General features: G+C 41.2%; 1 protein-coding gene across 4 annotated transcripts in view; it reads right to left on the bottom strand.

The window, feature by feature from the left end:
* The window catches only part of dot1l (DOT1-like histone H3K79 methyltransferase), a 43827-nt gene that overhangs the window by 5821 nt on the left and 16117 nt on the right, over positions 1 to 21889 (bottom strand). Inside the window, exons 10-29 of one of the 4 annotated variants that reach the window (XM_036141333.1) lie at positions 20463 to 20531; positions 20245 to 20351; positions 18698 to 18739; positions 18503 to 18597; positions 16767 to 16999; positions 16539 to 16652; positions 15709 to 15800; positions 15481 to 15582; positions 14327 to 14464; positions 14091 to 14216; positions 12521 to 12945; positions 12345 to 12441; positions 10961 to 11107; positions 10737 to 10779; positions 4987 to 5196; positions 4586 to 4890; positions 3559 to 3764; positions 2266 to 2339; positions 1495 to 2166; positions 144 to 917 (exon numbers count right to left, since the gene is read on the bottom strand). In XM_036141333.1, the coding sequence (XP_035997226.1) occupies positions 292 to 917; positions 1495 to 2166; positions 2266 to 2339; positions 3559 to 3764; positions 4586 to 4890; positions 4987 to 5196; positions 10737 to 10779; positions 10961 to 11107; positions 12345 to 12441; positions 12521 to 12945; positions 14091 to 14216; positions 14327 to 14464; positions 15481 to 15582; positions 15709 to 15800; positions 16539 to 16652; positions 16767 to 16999; positions 18503 to 18597; positions 18698 to 18739; positions 20245 to 20351; positions 20463 to 20531 (3923 nt within the window). In that variant the 3' untranslated portion in view covers positions 144 to 291. Of the gene's footprint in view, positions 1 to 143; positions 918 to 1494; positions 2167 to 2265; positions 2340 to 3558; positions 3765 to 4585; positions 5197 to 10736; positions 10780 to 10960; positions 11108 to 12344; positions 12442 to 12520; positions 12946 to 14090; positions 14217 to 14326; positions 14465 to 15480; positions 15583 to 15708; positions 15801 to 16538; positions 16653 to 16766; positions 17000 to 18501; positions 18598 to 18697; positions 18740 to 20244; positions 20352 to 20462; positions 20532 to 21889 lie in introns of all 4 variants that reach the window. The other 3 variants (XM_036141332.1, XM_036141331.1, XM_036141334.1) reach the window with 3 other exon arrangements.

Genomic DNA, 21889 nt, shown 5'->3' with positions numbered 1-21889 from the left:
ATAAGATACATCGATTTCTGTTGACGTAAACTGAGAAAATGTGGAAAACATCAAGGGTTATAAATACTTTTGTCATGTAAAACTCTGCCACTAGTAAAAAAAACAACAACATGAACCTAAGGCTTTTGTTTTGTTAGTCTTACCTTGTTCATTCAGAACAACAGCTTGTAGGAAAACAGGGAAAACAGGTATCCTGTCTCTCTCTCCCTATCTGTCTCTATCCACCCTCTGACTGCCCTCCGCCCTTCCCCTCTTCATCCCCTCCTCCCCACTGCCCCTCGGCCCAAACTGCTATCTAGGTCGGGAGCTGGGGATGTGGGAGGTGACGTGGGGACCGTGCATGCCCTGAGTCCTCCACACGGCCCCGCCGCCACCTGAGCCGCCGGTCAGCGGGGTCAGGGGCAGCCGGGGAGAGTAGTGCACTGCGAATGGACGGGACGAGGACGAGGAGGAGGAGGACAGAGAGGAAGAGGGAAGGGAGGGAGAAGCGGCGGCGGTGGTAGAGATGGAGGCTGAAGCGGTAGAGGAGGCGGTGATTGAGAGTGAGAGCGACAACTGTATCCTCTGGTGATGGAGAGACGTCTGGGGCGGACGTGAGGCGTCAGAGTGCGTGGAGGAGGAGGACGGGACGCTGTGAAGGGGAGGCGGAGGGGGCAGGGAGAGAGCGGGAGGCGAGGGGCTGTGCAGGACTGACTGCGTGCGACCTGTGTGCTGGGCCTGGGACAGCGAGGGGGAGGGAGCTGAAGACACATTGGTCAGGCGCGTGGAGGCAGGCGGAGGAGTGGGGTGCTGCTGGGTTTGGGAGGAGGCAGAGGAAGAGGAGGAGAGACCGAGCAGAGAGCTGAGGCCTCCAGAGGCGGACAGCGCCACCCCAAACTGATGGGAGGACGCTGAGGGAACCACATGATGAAAAATACCTGCAAATCATACAGCAGAGACGGGCGAGCGGGGGGGGAGGGAGGGAGGGCGGAGGAGGAGGAGGACAGAGCAGATGACAGCAGCGGAGAGAGCGAGGAGAGGGGGACAAAGAAAGAAGCAAGGACTGAGCCGGGTTGTGCACAAGCGCCGAGCAAGTCTGAGACAAGCACACAAAAAGCAAACAGAGTCAGTCCACCGCCTGCTGCAGAAAATTTACCCACTAACGCTCTGATTTTAGTGAAATGACTCTGACACACAGCACAGACACCCCAGGACAACGTCAAAGGATTAGATTAGACCTTTTATAGATATCTGTCAATAGTTTTTACGTTTCACTTTTAGTCACAGAGCTCATAACATTGTCCAGGGGTGTTTCTAACAGCATCATTCAAGCAGCCCGTCCATTCCAGGAGCAAAGCAGCGTCCAGAAAGCAGACAAGAACAGGAGCAAGCCGGCGTTTCCCGCTCACTTTTCTCCTTCCCTTGCTCTCATTCTTGAATAAGACCGCCCCAGAGTAAGTAACTAAAGACCTGACACGTTTGACGCTAAACTACTGCACGATCAGCGACGCTCACCTCCTGCTGCTCCCCCTGCCAACCCGGCACTGGAGAAGCTGCCCAGGGCAGAGTGTCCGTTCATCAGCCTGGAGGTCCCGTTCACAGTGGAGACGCCCGTCTGGGCCCCGAACAGGGACTGGAGGACCGAGGTGCCGCCGAGTGGGAACTGGGAGCCCAGGTACGGCCCCATGGACGACCCGGTGGTGGAGGAAACGGCCACGGGGCTGCCTCCCACCTTGCCGTTCATGATGCCCGCTCCGCTGCTGGCGGCGGCAGCGATGAAGAGGTTCTGGCTGGCCAGGCTGGTCTTCAGCTCCCAGTCGCGGGGAGCCTTCTGCTTCTGGAGCACCTGCCGCTGGTCGCACCCGGTCCCTCCCTGGACGCCGCAGCCATTGCTGGCGCCCCATGTGGTCGAGTCCTGACTGAGGAAAGGGTTGGGGGTCATGTAGCCGGAGGAATCCCCGTCGCCCCCTTTCCTCCCGTTCTGCTGCTTGTAGTCTGAATCCGAGTCGGTGCTGCGGCTCGACCCCCCCGTGCTGAATGGCGACCCGCCCTGTCTCATGTCAGAGTTGGGCTGCTTGGGGTCCGATATGGGCGAAAAGGTCGATTTCCACTTGCTGTTTGAACAAAAGGATGACGAGGAAGCGTCGCTGCCTGTGCTGTTACCGCTGCTGCTACAAGATTTCCTTCCTAGATGGAAACAGAGACAGATTACCCTCAAACAAAAAAAAAAAAAGAAGCTGACATGATTAAAACGTTTCGGCAAAATGAGCCGTTTTCATTCCTCACCTCGTTCCCCATCACCCAGTCTGCCGTGTCCGTCCCTGCTGTCCAACGATATGGTGGCGATTTTTCTTTCAATGCTAGTGAGACAGAATAAACAAAGCAAAACGTGAGCCGTGTGGTGCATCATAAAACCCCATTACTAAGCGGTGGTCCTGTTTCTATTGAATTTGCATGTTATCTAAGCCATTACAAGGCCTTTGTTTGCCAATGGTATACAGCTTGTTACTCCACATTACTCCAGACTTTTTGAATTGAGAAAGCTTCCTGGAGAGAAAGCGAAACGTCTTCAACTACGGAAAACAAGTCCAGTTTTTTACCTTTTTTTGAAATGCATCATAAAACAAAAAGATTAACAGCTCTGGTGAAATGTTTAACTCATCAAGGGTGTAAATTCTGGGTTTTAATTATCTATTTAAACTGTTATGCTTCCTGGGTGCAATAATTATACGACAAACACCTTATATTCATTTCAAACAGAATAACTGGGTGGAAATGTTTAATTTGAGGGGCATTTTCTCTAATCCACACATATATACGTTATTTATAGGCTCAAATATATTTACATACTCCCTCTGCAAGTGTCCCTTAGAGAGTTGCACCTCTCTAAGGGACACTTAGAGAGGTGCTGTCTGGCAATGTGGCAATAAGATGCCACAAAGAACTCATCAGATTTGACTTTCACAAGTGGACAAGATAAAAGGAAGAGAATGAAAAAACAATTATTGAAAAAAACATGTACTTCGTTTAATTGAAAATATGCAGTTCCTATATTGTCCACGAGGGGCGTTGTGTTTTAATTAGCAGATTAAGCTTTAGGTGTGGAAAAATTTAAATAATTTCTTAATTTTTATCTGTTTGATGTATTTTGTCATGCAGGACATTGTTTTTAAGTTCCAAAAAATGTGAATAAATGTTTTTCAACATTTTTTAATCACTGTGATCAGTTCTTATGCATAATGCACTTAAGTAAATGTTTAACTGAGTAAAAGTTTTGTTGAAATTGCACTTTTCTTAAAAACGCTGAGGTTATTCATAATATATAGTGTAAAAGTTATATTAATTTAATATAAAAATCAACAACAAGTCCACATTTATTAGTTCTATTTAATCTTGCAATGAGTTTACTCATGTGGCCCTCTTGAGATCAGATTAAGCTGTATGCGGCCCCTCAACCAAAATGAGTTTGACACCCCTGCTCTAAAACATTCTAAAACTAAACCCATTTTCAGTAAAAACTGGACACATTATGGAAAAGAGAAAATCTGTATTAGTGTAATTTCTGAAGCACTGCTTTACCGAGAGCTGGAGCTGTCAGGAGGATATCCTGAGTCCTCGTCATCAGAGCTTGGGGTGGTCGAGTAGCGACCGGTACCATTGAGCTCCAGGGGGCGCTCTCTCTTTAAGATGGGGGGCTGGTCCAGGTCAAGCCCGTGGGGGCTGCAGCTTGATTGTTCTGGAGAAGAGATGGCGGAGATTTCCAGAGGCTGGTTGATGTTGTTCACCTGTTTAGGTAAAAAAAAAAAGAAAGAAAAAAGAAAGTGACGCTTCAGTTCAAAACGCTCACACAGACAACCATTAATGAACTATTAAAGCGAAGATCAATCCAGCTCTGACACTTAATGCTCCAGGCGGCTTTAAGGACTCTGAACAATTAATCGCATTTTCAATATAATCACGATTTAAAAAAAAAAAAAAAGCAATTTCCAAATCGCAGTTGTCTGCAATTTTTGGCTATGTAACAATTAGGGAATCAGAAGTGTCCTTTAGGTGTCGGTAAAATGTTTAAAGTGTGTTTGCCTTCAAATGGAAGTGAAGAGGGTTGCAGCAGTGAGATAATCTAACTTTACTTGTTTTAGAGTTTATATAATCATACATAGCATTAAGTTCTGGTCAATCAGTTTAATACATAGACTTGCTTGTTGGTTGCACTTTATGTTTAACAAGGATCGATGTCCAAATCACTTGAATAATATTCTGATTAATAGAAATATTAAAAGTTCTTGTTTTAAATAGTCCTTGTTTACAAATATCTTTATTTAGAGAACATTTTTGTTGCTTGTGGTTAATGCAGAGAAAAGTCAAAATTGCAATTTTGGTTGAAATATATTGTAGGCAGAAAGCAATAATTTCTGCTCCGAGTTTAGATGCTGCGGGTCTTTTAGCACCTAATCCGCACGGCGAAAAAACAGATTGATTTGTTGTTTGTATATGTTTAAAAAGACATGATAAATTAAACAGGGGGGGAGGAAATCGCATTAAATCTTAATATTAAGATAAAAAATTGCAATTAGATTATTTTCCAAAATGGTTCAGCCCTGCTCACCATGGAGTTAATGTTCAGCGGCGATCCTGACGAGTGGCTGTTGGAGCCGACCCCGGTGAAGGAGCGCCTCTTCGGGGAGCTGCTGGACGCAGCTGCCCCGGTGGAGCTGCGTTTCCTCCTCCCACGCCTACGCCCCTCCTGGGAGCTGAAGCTGTGGGAGGATGACGTGTGTGTGGGCGTGTGTGCATGCTGCGTGCTGGGAGACTGGTGGTGGTGGTGGTTTCCGTGGTTACTGTGGTATCCCTGCTTGGCTGAGCCAGCGTAATGATGGAAGCGTGATGCCCCAGTCACGCAGTTTCCGCTGCCTGATGAAGAGGAAGACGAAGATGAAGAGGGGGAAGGATAGAAGAAAATCTTCCTCCGGAGTTCGCTTCCTTGCAGCTCTGTGTCTGATTCCCCACCTGGGCGGTCCGCTCCGTCTTCGGGGGCAATCCTGGGAGGTGCGTCGGCGTATTGGAGCACGCCTCCGGTGCTGAGCGAGGGGCTCTGGATGGGACCGCCTCGACCCATTGGCCCAGTCAAAGGACTATTGTTGTGTGGAAGAGGTGATAAAGAAGCACCGTTGTGGTCCTCATGGTGGGGACCTCCATTCATTGAGCTACATGAGTATCCTGAAGAGATGCAACAGTTTAGGGTAAGGACAGGAAATGAGCACAAACAAAGATCACATCTAAAAGACTATTTTAATCTAAATATGATAAGCCACAGCAGATTCAAGATGATAAATATAAAATCTGCTGGGTTTGGCCAAAATTGGGCAATTTTTAATCAGCCACTGGTCACAAAGTTTTTTTCAAAGCAACACCAGGTGGCACTAACAACAGTCTTCTTAAGTAAAGAAGACTTAAGGTTACAAATTTTGTTACAAAACGCATAATTAATGAATAACTTATTTTAAATTGCTAAGACATGGCTGTTAATTTCAATTAGAGTTGTGTAACTCGTGGTTAACACCTTCCTACAGTACGCAGCATACTCTATAGTCACCAATGATGGGTTTTAACAACTGAAACTCCTGTTTTCAACTCTAAACTCTGGAGCACCTGGCAATTCATGACCTATACTGATTTTTTTTAATTCAGATTGTTGACCTATTTTTATTTATTCTAAGACCTAGATGGATTTTCTTTTTTTTACAGCGGCTTATTTGATGAAGGGAAAGAATCTGAATCCAATCCAAAATACATGAAAGAAATAAAAATTATGCAAATTTATAGATGAAACAAAAGCATTGTTCCTTAACTTTTATATATATATTTTTTTAAATAAAACTCAAAAACCATGAAATAAAGTACACGCCATAGGTTGAAATACTGAAAATGGAGGTTCTTAATTTTGATCCAACAAATCATGATCAAGAAAAAACTAAGTTTAGAAAATTGGGTCTTATTTAAGACATGTTAGTTTAAACATGAAATCCTGCAGAAAGGAAACTTAGACCTGTCGGCCATTCATTTAGGTTGCTAGTTAGACTTCGGCGGGTACCAGTCGCTCCAACACCATCTATGCTATGGTCATTTTGGACCTGACATTTTGGGTACAAAGAGAAGCCATGTGGCACAGGATGTCAATTAACAACAGTCATGGTGACGTTTTATTGGACTGACGAAATGACCCAGAGAGTCCAGGAAATAACAGGATTACAACAAAGCTGCTCTGATTCATCTTTTGGAGCCGCCACCATGTGCCATAGAAGTTGCTGGCACCCTCCTGTACATCTCAAGGAAATCGTCAGACCCTTCAGTTAAAGGTTAGCCTTGCTAAGCGGGCAAATCACTAAGAGATGCTTAAGATATTTTAAAATCGCAATTCTCTTATCATACTGACTTTTCTTTTAATATTAGTGAAACTGTGGCTGCTCTTTCATAGTGTGACATTGCCTTTACTCCTGATTTAAATACTTAGTGACTATTCACGACATGAAGGCTAGAAAGATATATTTTGAAAGCCTGTAATTATAGTTGTAATTCAATTTAATTCAATTTTGTTTATATTGCGCCAATTCAATACACATGTATCAAGGCACTTTACTAAGTTAAATTCAATCAAATCCTACAGACAGATTGGTCAAAAAGTTTCCTAACGAAACCCCGTTGATTGCATCAAGTCTTGACTTCACTCCTCCTGGAAGAGCGTGGAGCCACAGTGGACAGTCGTCTGCATTGTTGATGGCTTTGCAGCAATTCCTCATACTGGGCACATATGTAGCGACGGTGGAGAGGAGAACTCCCCTTTAACAGGAAGGAAAACCTCCAGCACCAGTGTCAGTGTGAACGGTCATCTGCCACGACCGACTGGAGGTTAGAGAAGAGCAGAGACACAAAAAAAAAAGCACAGAAGCACACATTGATCCAGTAATCTGCTCTACATTAGATGGTAATAGTGGATGATCTGTCTTCCCTGGATGATGTCACAGTTAACAGAACACCAGACCAGGTGTACCTTCTATGAAGAGAAAAAAAGAGAGAGAACAAAATAAAGTTAAAAATTGAAATTACAAAAAAATTGGAGAACAGTAGAACTCAGCAGAGTGAGAGAAATACATCTTAATGTCTTCCAGCAGCCTAAGCCTATAGCAGCATAACTACAGAGATAGCTCAGGGTAACCTAAGCCACTCTAACTATAAGCTTTGACAAAAAGTTTTAAGCCTAGTCCTAAAAGTAGACAGGGTGTCTGCCTCACGGACCAAAACTGGGAGTTGGTTCCACAGGAGAGGAGCCTGATAGCTAAAGGATCTGCCTCCCATTCTACTTTTAGAGACTCTAGGAACCAGCAGCAGACCTGCAGTCTGAGAGCGAAGTGCTCTGTTAGGAACATACGGGGTAATCAGAGCTCTGATATATGGTGGAGCTTGATTATTAAGGGCTTTATACGTTAGAAGGAGAATTTTAAATTCTATTCTTGATTTAACAGGAAGCCAGTGAAGAAATGCTAAAATTGGAGAAATATGATCCCTCTTGTTGATTTTCATCAGAACTCTTGCCGCAGCATTTTGGATCAGCTGAAGACTTTGAACTGCATTTTGTGGAATTCCTGATAGTAAATAATTACAATAGTCCAGCCTTGAAGTAACAAATGCATGGACTAGTTTTTCAGCATCACCCCTGGACAGAATGTTTCTAATTTTGGCGATATTCCGGAGGTGAAAAAAGAAAAACCTGGAAACTTGTTTAATATGGGATTTAAATGACATGTCCTGGTCAAATAACACCAAGATTTTTTACTTTGTTACCAGAGGCCAACTCAATGGCATCCAGAGTAAGTGACTGTTTTTTAAGGACTCTGGTCCAAAGATTACAACTTCTGTCTTGTCAGAATTTAAAAGCAGGAAATTTATAGTCATCCAGGCTTTTATGTCAGGAAGACATGCCTGTAGTTTAAGTAATTGACTGGATTAATCCGAATTTATGGATAAATATAGCTGAGTGTCATCAGCATAACAGTGGAAATTAATCCAATGCTGTCTGATAATTTTGCCAATCTGAAGCATATATATATATATATATATATATATATATATATATATATATATATATATATATATATATATATATATATATATATATATATATATAAATAAAGAGAATTGGCCCCAGGACTGAACCCCGTGGTACGCCACAAGTGATCCTAGAGTTTAAAGAGTTATTAACATGAACAAACTAAAATCTGTCACACAGATAACATTTAAACAAGCCTAATGCTTTTCTCTTAATGCCTACAGTATGTTCAAGTCTTCAACTGTATCGAATTCAGCACTGAGATCTAACAGACTGAAGTACAGACAAGTCCATTATCTGAGGTCATGAGAATATCATTAGTGACCTTCACCAGAGCTGTTTCAGTGCTATGATGAGCTCTCAAGCCTGACTGAAACTCCTCAAGTAGGTCATTACTTAGTAAATGTTCACATAGTTGATTAGCAACTACATTCCCAAGAAGTTTAGATAAGAAAAGAAGATTAGATATAGGTCTGTAACTTATTTAGCAATCTTGATCAAGAGAGGGTTACAGCTACTTTAAAAGCCTGTGGTACATAGCCATTTACTAAGGATAGATTAATCATAATCAGAATTCTCTCCAATTTCCTAACATTGTGCTTTAAAGATCGCAGCTCTAAATTAAAGCAGGGAGCCAGCTTCCTGTGGTTAATCACCTTCATTTTCAAGAGGACTACGGTGTCTAATGTAAAACGCAATGAGGAATTAACACTACCAACAAAAGCATCAATTTGTGAATGGAAGAAATAACCCTGCCCTCTGTGTCGGGTATATCTGTGTTCCTGAGGAAATTAAAAAGGGGGCAGACTCTTTAAAGTTGGAATTCAATTCAACAACATTTAATTGTTTTATTTTTTGGTTCAAGGTGAGCCGTATTGATATTTATGATTTGTTCCTTTTAGATCTGTTTTTAATCTCTTTAGTTTTGGCCGTGGGAAAGACACCGTCTCAACAGGATAATGGGTGGGTAACAGTACAGAAGCTGCAGAGAGGTGTGTTATGGAGTCCGACATAGTTTTAGCAAACGTACACACGGAAGCAACATTAACTTTAGTGACCTCCGATTGGCGTAACCAAGTGTCACTAACGCCAGCGTGAATAACAATCTTACTGCATTTACACGTATCCTTAGCCAGCAGTTTCAGGTAGGCTTTAATGTCTCCCGTTCTGGCCTCTGGTAAACACTTGACTATGGTCTGTGGTCTCTCTAATGCCACGTTTCTGACTATAGGTCCAGTTCCACCAGCCTATATTGGATCCGCGCAATTACGAGTGTTTCAGGAGCAGCTTTTTTCAGGGCCAGCCCGGGTTCCCCCAGGCCTGCTGAGCAGCAAGGTCAAACAGAGTGGACTTGAGAGGAGATTTGAGTGAACCCGCTGCTTTTCTGTGATTGGCCGAAGGGGCGAGGAGAAATTAGAAGGTTTTCTCAGAGGAAGTCCAAAAAACTGAAGCGCAATGACATTATTAACATTAATAATTTTAGTATTTACAAACCATGAACCACGCCTGAAGGAAAAAACAAAGACACTTTAGCTTTCTAAACCCAGACGCGTCGCATTAGATCTGTGGATCTATAGGGCCGTTCTCTCATTTTACACTGAAAGCTGTTAAGTTTTGTCTCTCAAGTGTCCATCCATCCATCTCACTGCGGTTAAAAATCTTTTTTATTAACGTGTTCTCCTCATCCCCGTTATGACTGAGATAAAATATTTGATATAAAAGGTGACATATTTAACTCTGTGACTGAAAACAGAGAAGAAGGAGTGGTCTGCCCTCGGCGCCGGTGGCCACTCTAGAGGAGCTCAAGCTCGCACTGCAAAAACAGATCTAAAAATAAGTAAAACATTCTTAAAATGTGTGTTTTTGCTCTAGATTTGAGCAGGTTAATAATATTATCTGCCAATGGAATGAGTATTTTGACCCCTAAAACAAGATAATTAGACAAACTGCACTTGAAATAAGATGATGGAGATGAGTTGTTCCTAGTTTAAGTGCAAACATCTTATTCCATTGGCAGATAATCTTATTTACCTGCTCAAATCAAGGACAGATACACTCATTTTAAGAAAATTGTACTTATTTTTAGTTCCGTTTTTGCAGTGTGGCTGAGAGGACCGAAGCTTGCCGGCTAAACGGCTCGTCTCCACCTCTCCGCTTCCGTCTTTCTCTCAAACATAGTTTCAAAGCAGTCAGCAGAGACGCTGCCTTATTTTATTATTAGATGTGTGATCCAGATATTTATCTCGGTGGATTACTCCCTAAAAATATCCAAGACAATCTTTCATATAAAATTATACAGACATTTTTATTTTTTACACTATTTATGTTTCATTTACAATGATGTATTCTCTATTGTTTGCCATTTCTCACAGATTTCTTTAAAGTGTCAATGTTGCAAACAGGGCGTGAGGTGGAGGGGAAGGGGGCTAAAGCCACCCACAGGAGCCGTTTCCCTTTTTCGGCCATTTCTAGGCCGGTCGAAACTCAAAACGGGTGAAGATAAACCGAGTAGGTAGGAGGACGATATGCCTAACCCAATGCTAATCTCAGCAAAATGGATGTCACAAAGTTCGAGCTTTACAAAATCTGGATACAGGAAATCAGTGGATCTCTATATATGAATAATTTCAAGCAAACATTAAATCATCCTTACCATTGATCTGACCTGATTGAGACACAGGGCTGGGAGTATTTCTCTGAAATTATAAAAGCAGAAAATTATGGTAAAATTAAAAATAAGAATTAAAATAACTATAACCAGCAGCATTTTGACAACCACACATCCAATTATAGTTGCTGACAAGTGAACGATATTTCACAAGTTAAAGTAGGGCGGATATGTCCAGGTAATGTAGGAACTGTCATTAGTAAACTCACAAGTCTCTCAGCACGACTGGGCAGCACCACGCTGGCCAGTGGGATGCTGACGGGTAATTTACTTGGATGGACAGTACTGAGAGGGATGCTGATTGGTAGGCTCGTGATGCTGTCACCCTGAACAGACTGGCTCCTCTCCTTACCACTCTGCAGAACAACAGACAAGATTCATTTAGCTTTCTTCACTAAAGCTTATGGCATTTTTTCCCCCCAACAACTGATCTTTATTTCTCTTCTAAACAGATATAAAGACTGGCTTTAAAACTCGAGAAGCATTGATATCAAGATGTTTTCTGGAGTGTTAGCAACCCTAAACTCAGATCAAAGATCCATTTAGTCACAAGATGGCAGCATTTACAAGAAAGACAACAGTCAAATACGTTTAAGAGCATTTGTTTTAGTTTGGATGATAAACTATAGGTTGGATAAAGAAATATTTGCTGCGATATCTGATCATTGCACAGAAAACGTAATTAATAAGGTTGACATTTGTTTTGAAGCCAAGTCTAGAGGCCATGGCGCTGGCTTGATGAAAGAGATTACTTTGAGTAACTAGAGCTGAACGATTTTGGAAAATAATCTAATTGCGATTTTTTTTGTTAATATTGCGATTTAATGCATTTTTTTTCCAGTTTAATTTATCATGTCTTTTTAAATATATACAAACAACAAATCAATTTGTTTCCTCGCTGTGCAGATTAGTTGCCAAAAGACCTACAGCATCTAAACTCAGAGCAGAAATGATTACGTTCTGCCTACAATATATTTCAATCAAAATTGCAATTTTGACTTTTCTCTGCGTTAACCACAAGCAACAAAAACGGCCTCTAGATAAAGATGTTTGTAAACAAAGACTATTTAAAACAAGAACTTTTAATGTTTCTATTAATCAGAATATTGTTCAAGAGAACAGCTTTTAATTTAATTGGACATCAATCATTGTTGAACATAAAGTGCAACCAACAAACAAGTCTATGTATTAAACTGATTGACCTGTACTTAATGCTATGTATGATTATATAAACTCTAAAACAAGTAATACAATTAGATTATCTCACTGCTGCAACTGTCTTCCCTTCCATGTGGAGGCAAACCCACTTTAAACATTTTACCAACACCCAATGGACGGGTCTAATTCCCTGATTGTTACATAGCCAAAAATTGCAGACTCTGCAATTTGGAAATTGCGTTTTTTTAAATCTCGATTATATTGAAAATGCGATTCATTGTTCAGCCCTATGAGTAACATAGTTTAACTCAATTAGATCTTATATAATTCTGATACATAACCCAACAAAGAGTGAAACACTCAAAAACAGTAAAGCATAAAAAAAATCTTAAACATAAATATTCAGCTATATAAAGAGAAAGAATAACAAATTACCCTGTCAGAGATCTTCCCGTTACACTGAGCATCCGATGCGTTGGGAGAAGGACAGTTTTGTTTGGCTCCATGAGGGGAATTAACACCTCCCAGTTCCCTAAAAACACAAAGACAAGTACATTTAGAAGGTGCCCGACATCTTTCTTTCTTCATACAAGGTTTTAGGAGAAACCCACCTGTGCGTCATTAAGCCCGATCCTCTTAGGTGAGCAGAGGAGTCTTGGTTGAGGTGCCTCCTTAAGGCAATCTTGGCAGGTGAGAAGCGAGTGTAGTCAGGAAGGGAGGAGCTCTGCTGCCTCTGCCGCGCCTCAGGGGTGGAGGCAACCACCTCGTGGTCTGGAGAGATGGGAATGTAGCGAGAAAGCTCTACTTTCGTGTTAGCACGGTCGAAACACGGCGAGCTAGTCCCGTTCACAGAAAGCTCAGGGCTAATGCCGTTTAGTGCAGGGGCGGACGACATGGCGAGCTTCGAAGTGTCCATCTCTGTGGAACTGCGCGACTCCAGGCTCTTCCTATAGGGGGAGCTATCACGAGGGCTGTAGTTTTTCAGCTGAAGCAGTTCCTGTTGTCTTTGACTCTTTTCCAGCTCCACAATGCTGATCTGTGAACAGACAGCAGGGGGAACCATTGCTAAAGGAAAACAGGCACTCAACAGCTTATACACGCAGGAATCCCAGATCAGGTAAAAAAAAAAAAAAAACACATCAGGTTTTTTTTTTTAGGGACAACTGCAAAAATGCAAAGATTGAAACAAAAGCTGAAGAATGACAGACTAATAAGGCATATACACTGCAAAAACAAAACTAAAAATTGAGTCAAATCTTCTTGAAATTAGTGTATTTGTCCTTAACTTAAGCAATTAAATAAGAGGATTTGCCAGTTTTACACTTAAAATAGGAACAATTCATCTCCATCATCTTATTTAGAGTGCAGTATATCTAATTATCTTATTTTAGGGGTGAAAATACTCATTCCATTGGCAGATAATCTTATGTATGTGCTCAAATCAAGGACAAATGCACTAATTTCAAGAAAGTTTTACTTATTTTTAGTTCTGTTTTTGCAGCGTACTATCATTCAATCAAAAACTACTGAAAAGAAATGGAGCATATGCAAACATTTTTATTCTAACCGTGCCTTCAAATGTTTGAATTGACTTGTGCGTCTAACTCTTTGAGATTAAGTGAGGAAACTAAGGAGCAGCAGAGGTTCAGGTGGTAACGTTGCAATCCTATTCTGCAAAATATGCTTTCTCTGTCTAAGCAGAAAAGCTCTGAAACACAGCAGCCGCCCACCTGGGATTTACTGTAAATTCAAGTGTTTTTAGGAAACCCAATCAACAAAAGTGCGCTTATGTTCGGGTATAGGTGGTTTGTTTTTCCTTCTTTTTTTACAAGTTGTGAAATGTTTAGAATGTAATTGGCTTTCTTTATTATTTTTGTTATTGAAAACTTTTTATTTTAGCTTCTTGAATATAGATAATATCTTACAAGGGCACGCCGCATGTATGACTTTCAACATCTTTGTTAAAGCTGCATTTAACCAAAAGCTATAGCTTAAAAGTGCAAATGTTCAATGCATTTTTCTGAACTAAAAAGACAGAATGAGATGAAAGGCTTAAACAGAAACGAAGGAAAGAAAAGGTGTCCTTGGACGTCGATGTCTGGAGGGACGGGGTGGCGCAGTGAAGGAGGGAGTGAGTCTATCAGGTGGAAATGAATCCAGAACATCAGAGGGGATTCGTACCTGCAACTCCAAGCAGTGTTTCTGTTTCTCAGAGATCTGTCTGCGCAGCACCTGCTTCTCCTTTAACAAACTCTCTAAGCACAAAGAGCCCCAGTCTAGTTTCAGCTCCTCACATCGAGACTTCAGCTGAAAAACAAAAAGCACAGTTTGTGTTACTTCAATTACCAGGAAGCAGGGAGGAGAGCAGCAACCTAAAAGGACTGAAAGCAAAACGAAAACAGCCTCTGAGATCTCACCAGAAGCAGACTGTGGTCTCTCAGCAAAACCATGTCTCTTTCAAGCTGCTTAGTCTGCTCTTTCAGCTGACGGTTGTGGGCCGATATCTCCTTCTGAGCCTGAAGGAGGTCCTCCACAGTCAGAGCCTTGACTCCCAGCTGGACACAAACAGATACCAAAATTATTCATTGAGATTTGCATTAGGTTCAAGCACCAGTCTTCCTCCTAAAGTAGCTGGGTATTCACAGGACGGAGTCTAATCGTACAAAGTATTCAGCCCATTAGTCCAAACACCAACAAATATGACTTCTCTTTTAGCTCAGGATGTCTTCCTCACTATGAATTAAAATAAGTAAAGATATTTCATACTGAAGCTCGAAATAAAAGTGTCAGACTACTGTATCTCACAGGAGAAAATGAATAACAGGGTTTCAATGGGATTTCTTATTACATTGTATCTGCTAAAGAACTGTAAGAGATAAAAACAGCAAACTGTACCACGTTTATAGATGTGTTATTAATCTAGTTTATAGATGTGTTATTAATTAATCTGCTAACACTTTATAACTCATTCAAAAGTGTTTATTGTGCATTAAGGGTGAGCAAGAGACAAATCTGACTGGTTTGTGCTTAAAAAGCAGTAACGTAGTCTGACATGTTTAATTTAAGCAACTCTATAAGCAATGTATAGTTAAACAGATTAGGCTCACTATTTGGCAAGACACCCAATCAGCCTTGTCTCTTGCCTGCCCTCAATGCATAACAAACACTTATGAATGAGTAATAAAGTGTTAGCAGGTTAATTAATAACACATCTATAAACTATTAGCATCTATATATGAGGATCCTTACCGTTTGCTGTTTTTATCGCTTACAATTCTTTAGCAAATACAATGTAATAAGAAATCCCATTAAAACCCTGTTATTCATTTTCTCCTGTGAGATACATTAGTCTGAGACTTTTATTTCAAGCTTCAATATGAAATATCTTTACTTATTTTAAGTGATTACAGATTAATCATAACATATATATAAGGGGAGCCTTATTGTAAAGTGGTACCCAGCAAATAATCTTAACAGCTGTCTGTTGGATAATCAGAAAGTGTGGAAAACAAAACAATGCTTGATTATTACTGTGGGCATCAAAATTACGTAATTTCTAATATTTTCATACCTCGTCCAGTTTGGTTTGGAAGAGTCCTTTAATCTTGTCCTTGTGGGACTGACAGACCAAGTGGAGCTGCTCTGCCTGTCCTGACAGATCCTTGTGTTTTTCCTGGAGACAGAAACAAGACTGAGGTCAGATTAAACACCGACATTGACGCTGACGCCGAGTAGGGGGGGGAGATCAATGCCGACAGAGATGAAAGCGAGCATGGTAGTCACAAACATGTCCAATCACCTTCTCCTGCTCTAAAAGCTGCTGCAGGTTGGAGCGGTACTGAGGAGTCTTCATGTGAGCCATAAACTGGAGGTACTGGACTTTGATGTTATCTGGAAAATGGGAGCAAGGATAGAGATAAAAGAGTTTATTATGTTACATGAGGATATTCCCTCATGTTGGACAGCTAATCATTGTTGTTTTTAATGTAGTGGATATGAAAGGATCCATGATCCTATAATGATTCACACAGTTGATCTAAAGGACAGGTGTCAAACTCAAGGCCCGTGGGCCAAATCCGGCCCGTCAAGGTAAATTATCCGGCCCTCGAGAGCCAGAAAAAAAAGGCATATATCCTTTTAAAGTGTATAAAGTGGCTAAAACTGTGCCTCCTGTAAGTGTATCTCACCCCAATATCAACTTATTTTGCAGATAAACTGTATAAACTGGGCCTAAGGGTGCCACTTTTATGTTACTGAGCATTTTGTATACTACTATGTGAACTGGAGTGAAATTATGCAATGAAAAATATCGTCTCTACACATGCAACCGGCCCTTTTAATAACTTCATGATGCCAAAGTGGCCCCATATAGAAATTAGTTTGACACCCCTGATCTAAAGGAAGAAACGTGAACAGTAAAAAAAAGGTCAACTTCCAAGCGGACAAACTTAGAAGATGTGAATAAAATTACTGTGTGTGCTTTACACTTTAATCGAAGAGGTACAAGTTCTCATATCAAACCTTTTGAAGACCAGCTGATGCAGAGGAATCATTAGGCTGTGACCGTATAAACCTAGACAGCATATTTAATTCAAACACACCATGACGCGTCAGTCATCACGAGCTTACCAAGTAGTTGTTGGAGACCTGGAGGAGTTGGGCTCAGAAGCAGCTGACTGGTATTATAGTGCTGGGCCTTGGGAGGTAGCTGGTAAAAGGGAGCCTGAGGTGGCCGGTATGCATCTGCACACAAGAACGTTTGCATGAAGCCTGACGTTTTACTCTTATTACAGGGTTCATCATTCTTATTGCTAAAGCCATATTCATCCTGGGTTATAGATGTGTGAGCCAGCTGACCCTGAGGTGGTGCCGCTGACAGGGTCTTCGCATGCAGCAGATCTAACGCGCTCTGGTTTTTCTTGTTCTTCTCAGCAGCAGGGGTGGCCTTCTTGGGTCGACCGCGTTTCTTGTTGTTTAGCTTGCGGCCTTTGGCCAACAGCCGGGTTCTTCTGGGCTTGGGAGTGGGCTTCACCACGGTCACCAAGCTGGGGCGCTCCTCCTCGCCACAGGAGTCCTGCTGCTGCTGCTGCACACAGACAAAAGATTCATGTTAGTTCATGCTGGACTGATTCAAGGTTTACACACCAACGTGTTTAGAGCTATCCCGACTGCTGAGTTGAGATATCGCCCGTCTAACCTGACGCCGCCAGATAGATTTGCTCCGCATATCCATCTGGAAACCTTCCATTGAAGTAATTTTGGGAAGGTGCGAAAATACTGGTTAGCTGATTGGCCTATGTTGGTGATAGACGGGCCAAATAAACCAATCAGATCAACGAAGCATATGACGTACTAACAGCGACGACGAAAACACCACAAGCTCTTGCCCAAACCAGTCGGGAGAAGAGCAAAAACATCTTTTCCTCTGAGAAAAGCCTCCAGAGCAGTGTTTTGCTCTTCTTTCAGTGAAGAAATACTCTGTAATTCTGATAAAACTTGCTCGATAGCCACGCTAACGCTAGTTTCATCGGCTGAAGCCGCCATGTTCTTTAGACTGAACTGACGCGCTTCTCGTTGCGTCACACCTCAACCCGCCTCAAAGCCAACGCTGATTGGACGTTCGTTTGGTGAACGGCTCCAAATTTTCTTTAACGGAAAGTAGCCAGACTGAGCTGCGAGTGAAACCTTGAAAGCTCACAAGATCAGGATGGTCTCACGAGGCTATCGCCCGTCTGCCTTGTTGCACAATCCATATGAATTAAGATATCGCCCTTTGCTGCTATAACAGCTGCAGCTCTCTCCACAAAGAGTAGGAGAGCATTAATGGGAATGCTTGTATCTCACTTGTGAAGTCAGAAACTGACGTTAGCCAGGAAGAACTTGCCCTCAGCCTCGGATTTAATTCATCCCAAAGGTGTTTTAACCTTTTTTCCGGCAACCGCCACACCCAGACTTGTCCACTAGACTGACAGAAGCATGACCTGTCCCTGCAGAAAAGAAATCTCCATCCCTCTAGAGCTTTTTGGTCTTCAGTTCCAGTCCTCAAGACCTACTATCCTGCATGCAAGATGATGTCTCTGCTCCAGCGCACCTGAATCAAATGATTGCATCTTCTTCGTCGCCCATCTGTTTAAGACACCTACAACATGCAGGAAAGTGGGTCCCAAGGACCGGTAGAGTCCAGTGACTGTGTTCTTCGCGCCCCTGCATCCAAAGCTTTACGTTGCATTTAAGAAGCAAGGCTTGAATGCAGCTGCTCACTCATACAAACCCGTTCCTTTAAGCTGTCTGCATGGTAATGTGAAGGGCACATGAAGGTTAGAGGTCTGTAGCTGCTGACTCTGCAGAAATGTGGCAGCCTCTGCATCCCCCACTCTGTGATCCAAGTGGTATACCACTTTGAACTTGAAAAGCAATAATTGGGGAATATTTGCAGTTCATGACTGAACCTATTGCCCAGGAGGCATCCCATCTTTCAACTAAAGTTTGCTCAGTCTGCCTGACTTGGTGCTGGTGATTTTATAACCCTATAAGTGAAAACATTTGGAGCGTATAGTGTAACTCCAGAGCATGAAATGGGTCAATGACTTGCCTTGTTTTGCTCCTTGGTTTTTGTAGGGGTGGTGTTAGTGCTTTTGCTGTCCTTTGTGTCCTTTTGTTGACGTCGTCTAGCTGCCTCTTGCTCCTCCTAACGTAAAAAACAAAAAAACAAAGTCATTCCAGTTTCAAAACAGAAATACAGCAAATGCAGAGACAAAATCAATAGACTTAAAAGGAGTGAAACTTACCCTGAGTTTAGGATTTTTTAGACTGGCAAAGTAGTTTTCAAGCTGAAAACACAGGGCAAATACAGATATTAGATAAATATGTTGCCATTACTTATATATTCCATGCAATTTAGATTTTTCTATTAGTCTTTAAAGAAAGGTAACATTGGAGTCGCAACGTGAAGCCAAGTCATAGTCTCAATGGGATTTATGAGCCAGTAAAAATAAAAGGCCACTTACACCAGCTTTTTCCCAGCCCTTATTAGGCTTCAACAAGTTGCTGAAATGGCAAATAGAGGGTTTTCTAATCAGCATTAATCTGTGAAAACCGTTGTGTCCTTAAAATGTTTTCATTCCCAGGTAGGGATGGGTACCGAAAACCCGGTATCAAAAGGGCCCCGGGGCCACGTCGGACGGTCCTCACGGACCAATAAGCTTCAGCCTCATCGGTCCTCTTAACGGTATTTTTAAGGTCACGTTCTATTTTATTCAGGGAAAATTCAACCCAAACATTGTTTTGCCAATGTTCTCCACCTTAAGAAACACGCAGAGGGGACTGATGGGAGGGGCTGACATTCTGCTCTCATGTGTTCGCCTCGCTTACATTCATCATCACTGACTGTTGCCAACTATTTAGCAACTTTTCAGACCCCTGCTAGAGACTTTCAAAGGCGACAATTTTTATAGGACAATTTTTTCTGTTGTTTAGACACTTTGGCAACAAGTAAAAGCACCGATGGCTCTGAGTTTACTGTCTCGTTAGCAAACGGCGAGTGCCTCTGGGAGTCCCACGCATGAGCAAGGCGACCACTAGATTACAAAGCGGGATGTAAATATATTATAAACATAATCTTTAATGGTAATTCTTGTTTTCTCTAACTCTGCTGCACATAAATAGATCCCTCCCTCAAACTGATTCACTCGGCCTCTCCTTTATTCTCCTCATCCACTGTGGATGCCTCTGCTATCTTTTGGTTAAAACTGATGTATAGATGTAGTTTGGATTCAGGTAAATTATTTAATACTTGAAATTATTTTATAAAGTTCATTATTTTGCATATTCAGAGTGTTTTTAATTTTGTTTTTTCAATGTAGATATTTCTCTCTCCTACAACATACATTTTATTCAATATATAGCATTTTAGCCTACTGTTTATATATAGTTATTTATATAATGGTTTATTGCTTTATTTCTATTAAAAAAATTATTTTATTTTGTTTGCTTTTGTTCCAAATGTTTAAAAAAATAATCCAGTCAGTGATCCCTATTTGTTTTTTGTTTTTTTACCCTTTTTTGTTTTATAGAAAAGTATCGAAAACTGTATCGATAAGGTAGCGGATCGAAAACATATATCGTTAAAAGTAGTAGTATCGATAAATCCTTAACGATACCCATCCCTATTTCCAGGACCAGTAACTGAATAAATTATTATAACTCGTTCTTATGACCTGCTCTGTGCTGGGTTAAGTCTATTCTTTGGCTCTAGTTTATAATTTACTGCCTCAGTAGGCACTGGTACAATATCTCTCTTTCTGCACTGCAATCAAAAATAACATCAGCTACTCACTATAGTGCGGTCTATGGTATGAAAGTAGTAGGAAACCGGCTTTCCAGTCCACGATACCGAGCCCCTCAATGGAGAGAGTTCCACCACACGCATTATTGTGCCAATATCTGCACGACAGAAAAAACAAACGTCACCCAAAAGAGGAAAAAAAAATTATGAATAAATCACAGAACAAGTCAGGTTGTAATAATATAGTAATAGTAATGCAGAAATCTTACCACTTAAGTTCCGACTGTTGATTCGAAAATTTAAAGGTGCAAAGGGTTTGGAGGACACAATTTTGCCTCCTGGAAACAGAAACAAAAATCGAAACTATAATAAATACACGTGTTTAATTCAATACATAATCCTTATTGGAGACAACGACAATCCTTTATTGGGGACAAAATAAGAATTAGAGGTCAATAAATAAAATTTCAGACAGTATTTTAAAAACGCCTCGACTCAATGGGGTTTAAATGAAATAAAATATGCAGGTAAACAAAAATGATTCAACGTTAGCGGTGGTTCAAATCCTAATTTGTGCAGCCAACAGCTGGCCCATTGCTTGTCTTATTATTACTAAAACGCATCTTGTATTTGTCATGCAACACAAGGGCTGTTACATGTTGTCGCTGTCAGACAGAAACCTGCATCGCTAAACTTTGTGTTCTTCATGAGACAGAAAAAGAGCAACATCTAGTTAATGAAGATAAATTTGTTCTTATCAAATTCACATGTTCTTACTGGATATTTATTGATGGAAATAAAGAATGTGGATTCTCACAGGAAAAATCAAGAAGACCCGAGGTTTCTGCCTGAAGGCGACGGCATCCTTCGTGTTTAGCGCACTCTCGGCTTTAGGCTTTTTTTTCAGAGCTGGTTTTATTGGTACAGCGAATGGATAATTTTCCAGTTTCTTCACATTGCTTGTGTAAAAAACACTTTTAGTCAAGTAGACAAATTGTTTTGGTGCTCTGAACGGGTTAAACGGAGTAATAGTTTTGCAAAAAATAAGTCGAATGTATAAACAATTAAATCAACCCTATTGCATATTGACAACAATTTTCACCTTTTACAAATTATTCGAGAGCGTCTCTCATGGTTTACGGCTGCGCACTTTAGATTTTCTTTTACATGTCCAAATGTAATGAGTATGATTTATATAGTGAAATCACAAATACAACATGGGAGATATAACATATCATATCCATGCAACAATATTACGTTGTTTGTTGCCACAGAAAATCAATTTCTTTATGCTTAGTTCTAGCGTCTAAACAGCACAAACATACTAAGAAAGTCAATTCAGTCCAGTTAAGTGTTACTGATACATAAATCTGCATGTCTTCTATATAAATGCAGAGGTCAGCCCAGATATTTTCACCAAAAGCTCTCGTTGGAGCAGAATTACATACGGTACGGGCTTAGAAACCATCTTTTTTTTTTTTTTTTTGGTAAAATAAATTAACTTACCCTTCTTCAAATGGCTCTAATCTGCTGTCAAAATGCTTTCATCGCAAGAATCAAAACCTTGGAGATCTCACTGCCTCTGCAACAGCTTCCTCTAGAGAGACTTTGTCTTTCTCTTGTTCGCCAGCATGTTTAACAAACGCTTCTCAAACTTATCAAACGCAAAATAAAAGCCGTCTTAATGGCTACCCTG

Source organism: Fundulus heteroclitus, chromosome 9, assembly GCF_011125445.2.
Source record: "Fundulus heteroclitus isolate FHET01 chromosome 9, MU-UCD_Fhet_4.1, whole genome shotgun sequence".
NCBI classification, from domain to species: Eukaryota; Metazoa; Chordata; class Actinopteri; order Cyprinodontiformes; family Fundulidae; genus Fundulus; species Fundulus heteroclitus.
Note: the sequence above shows the minus strand (reverse complement) of the source record. Positions and strands in the feature narration are given on the sequence as shown.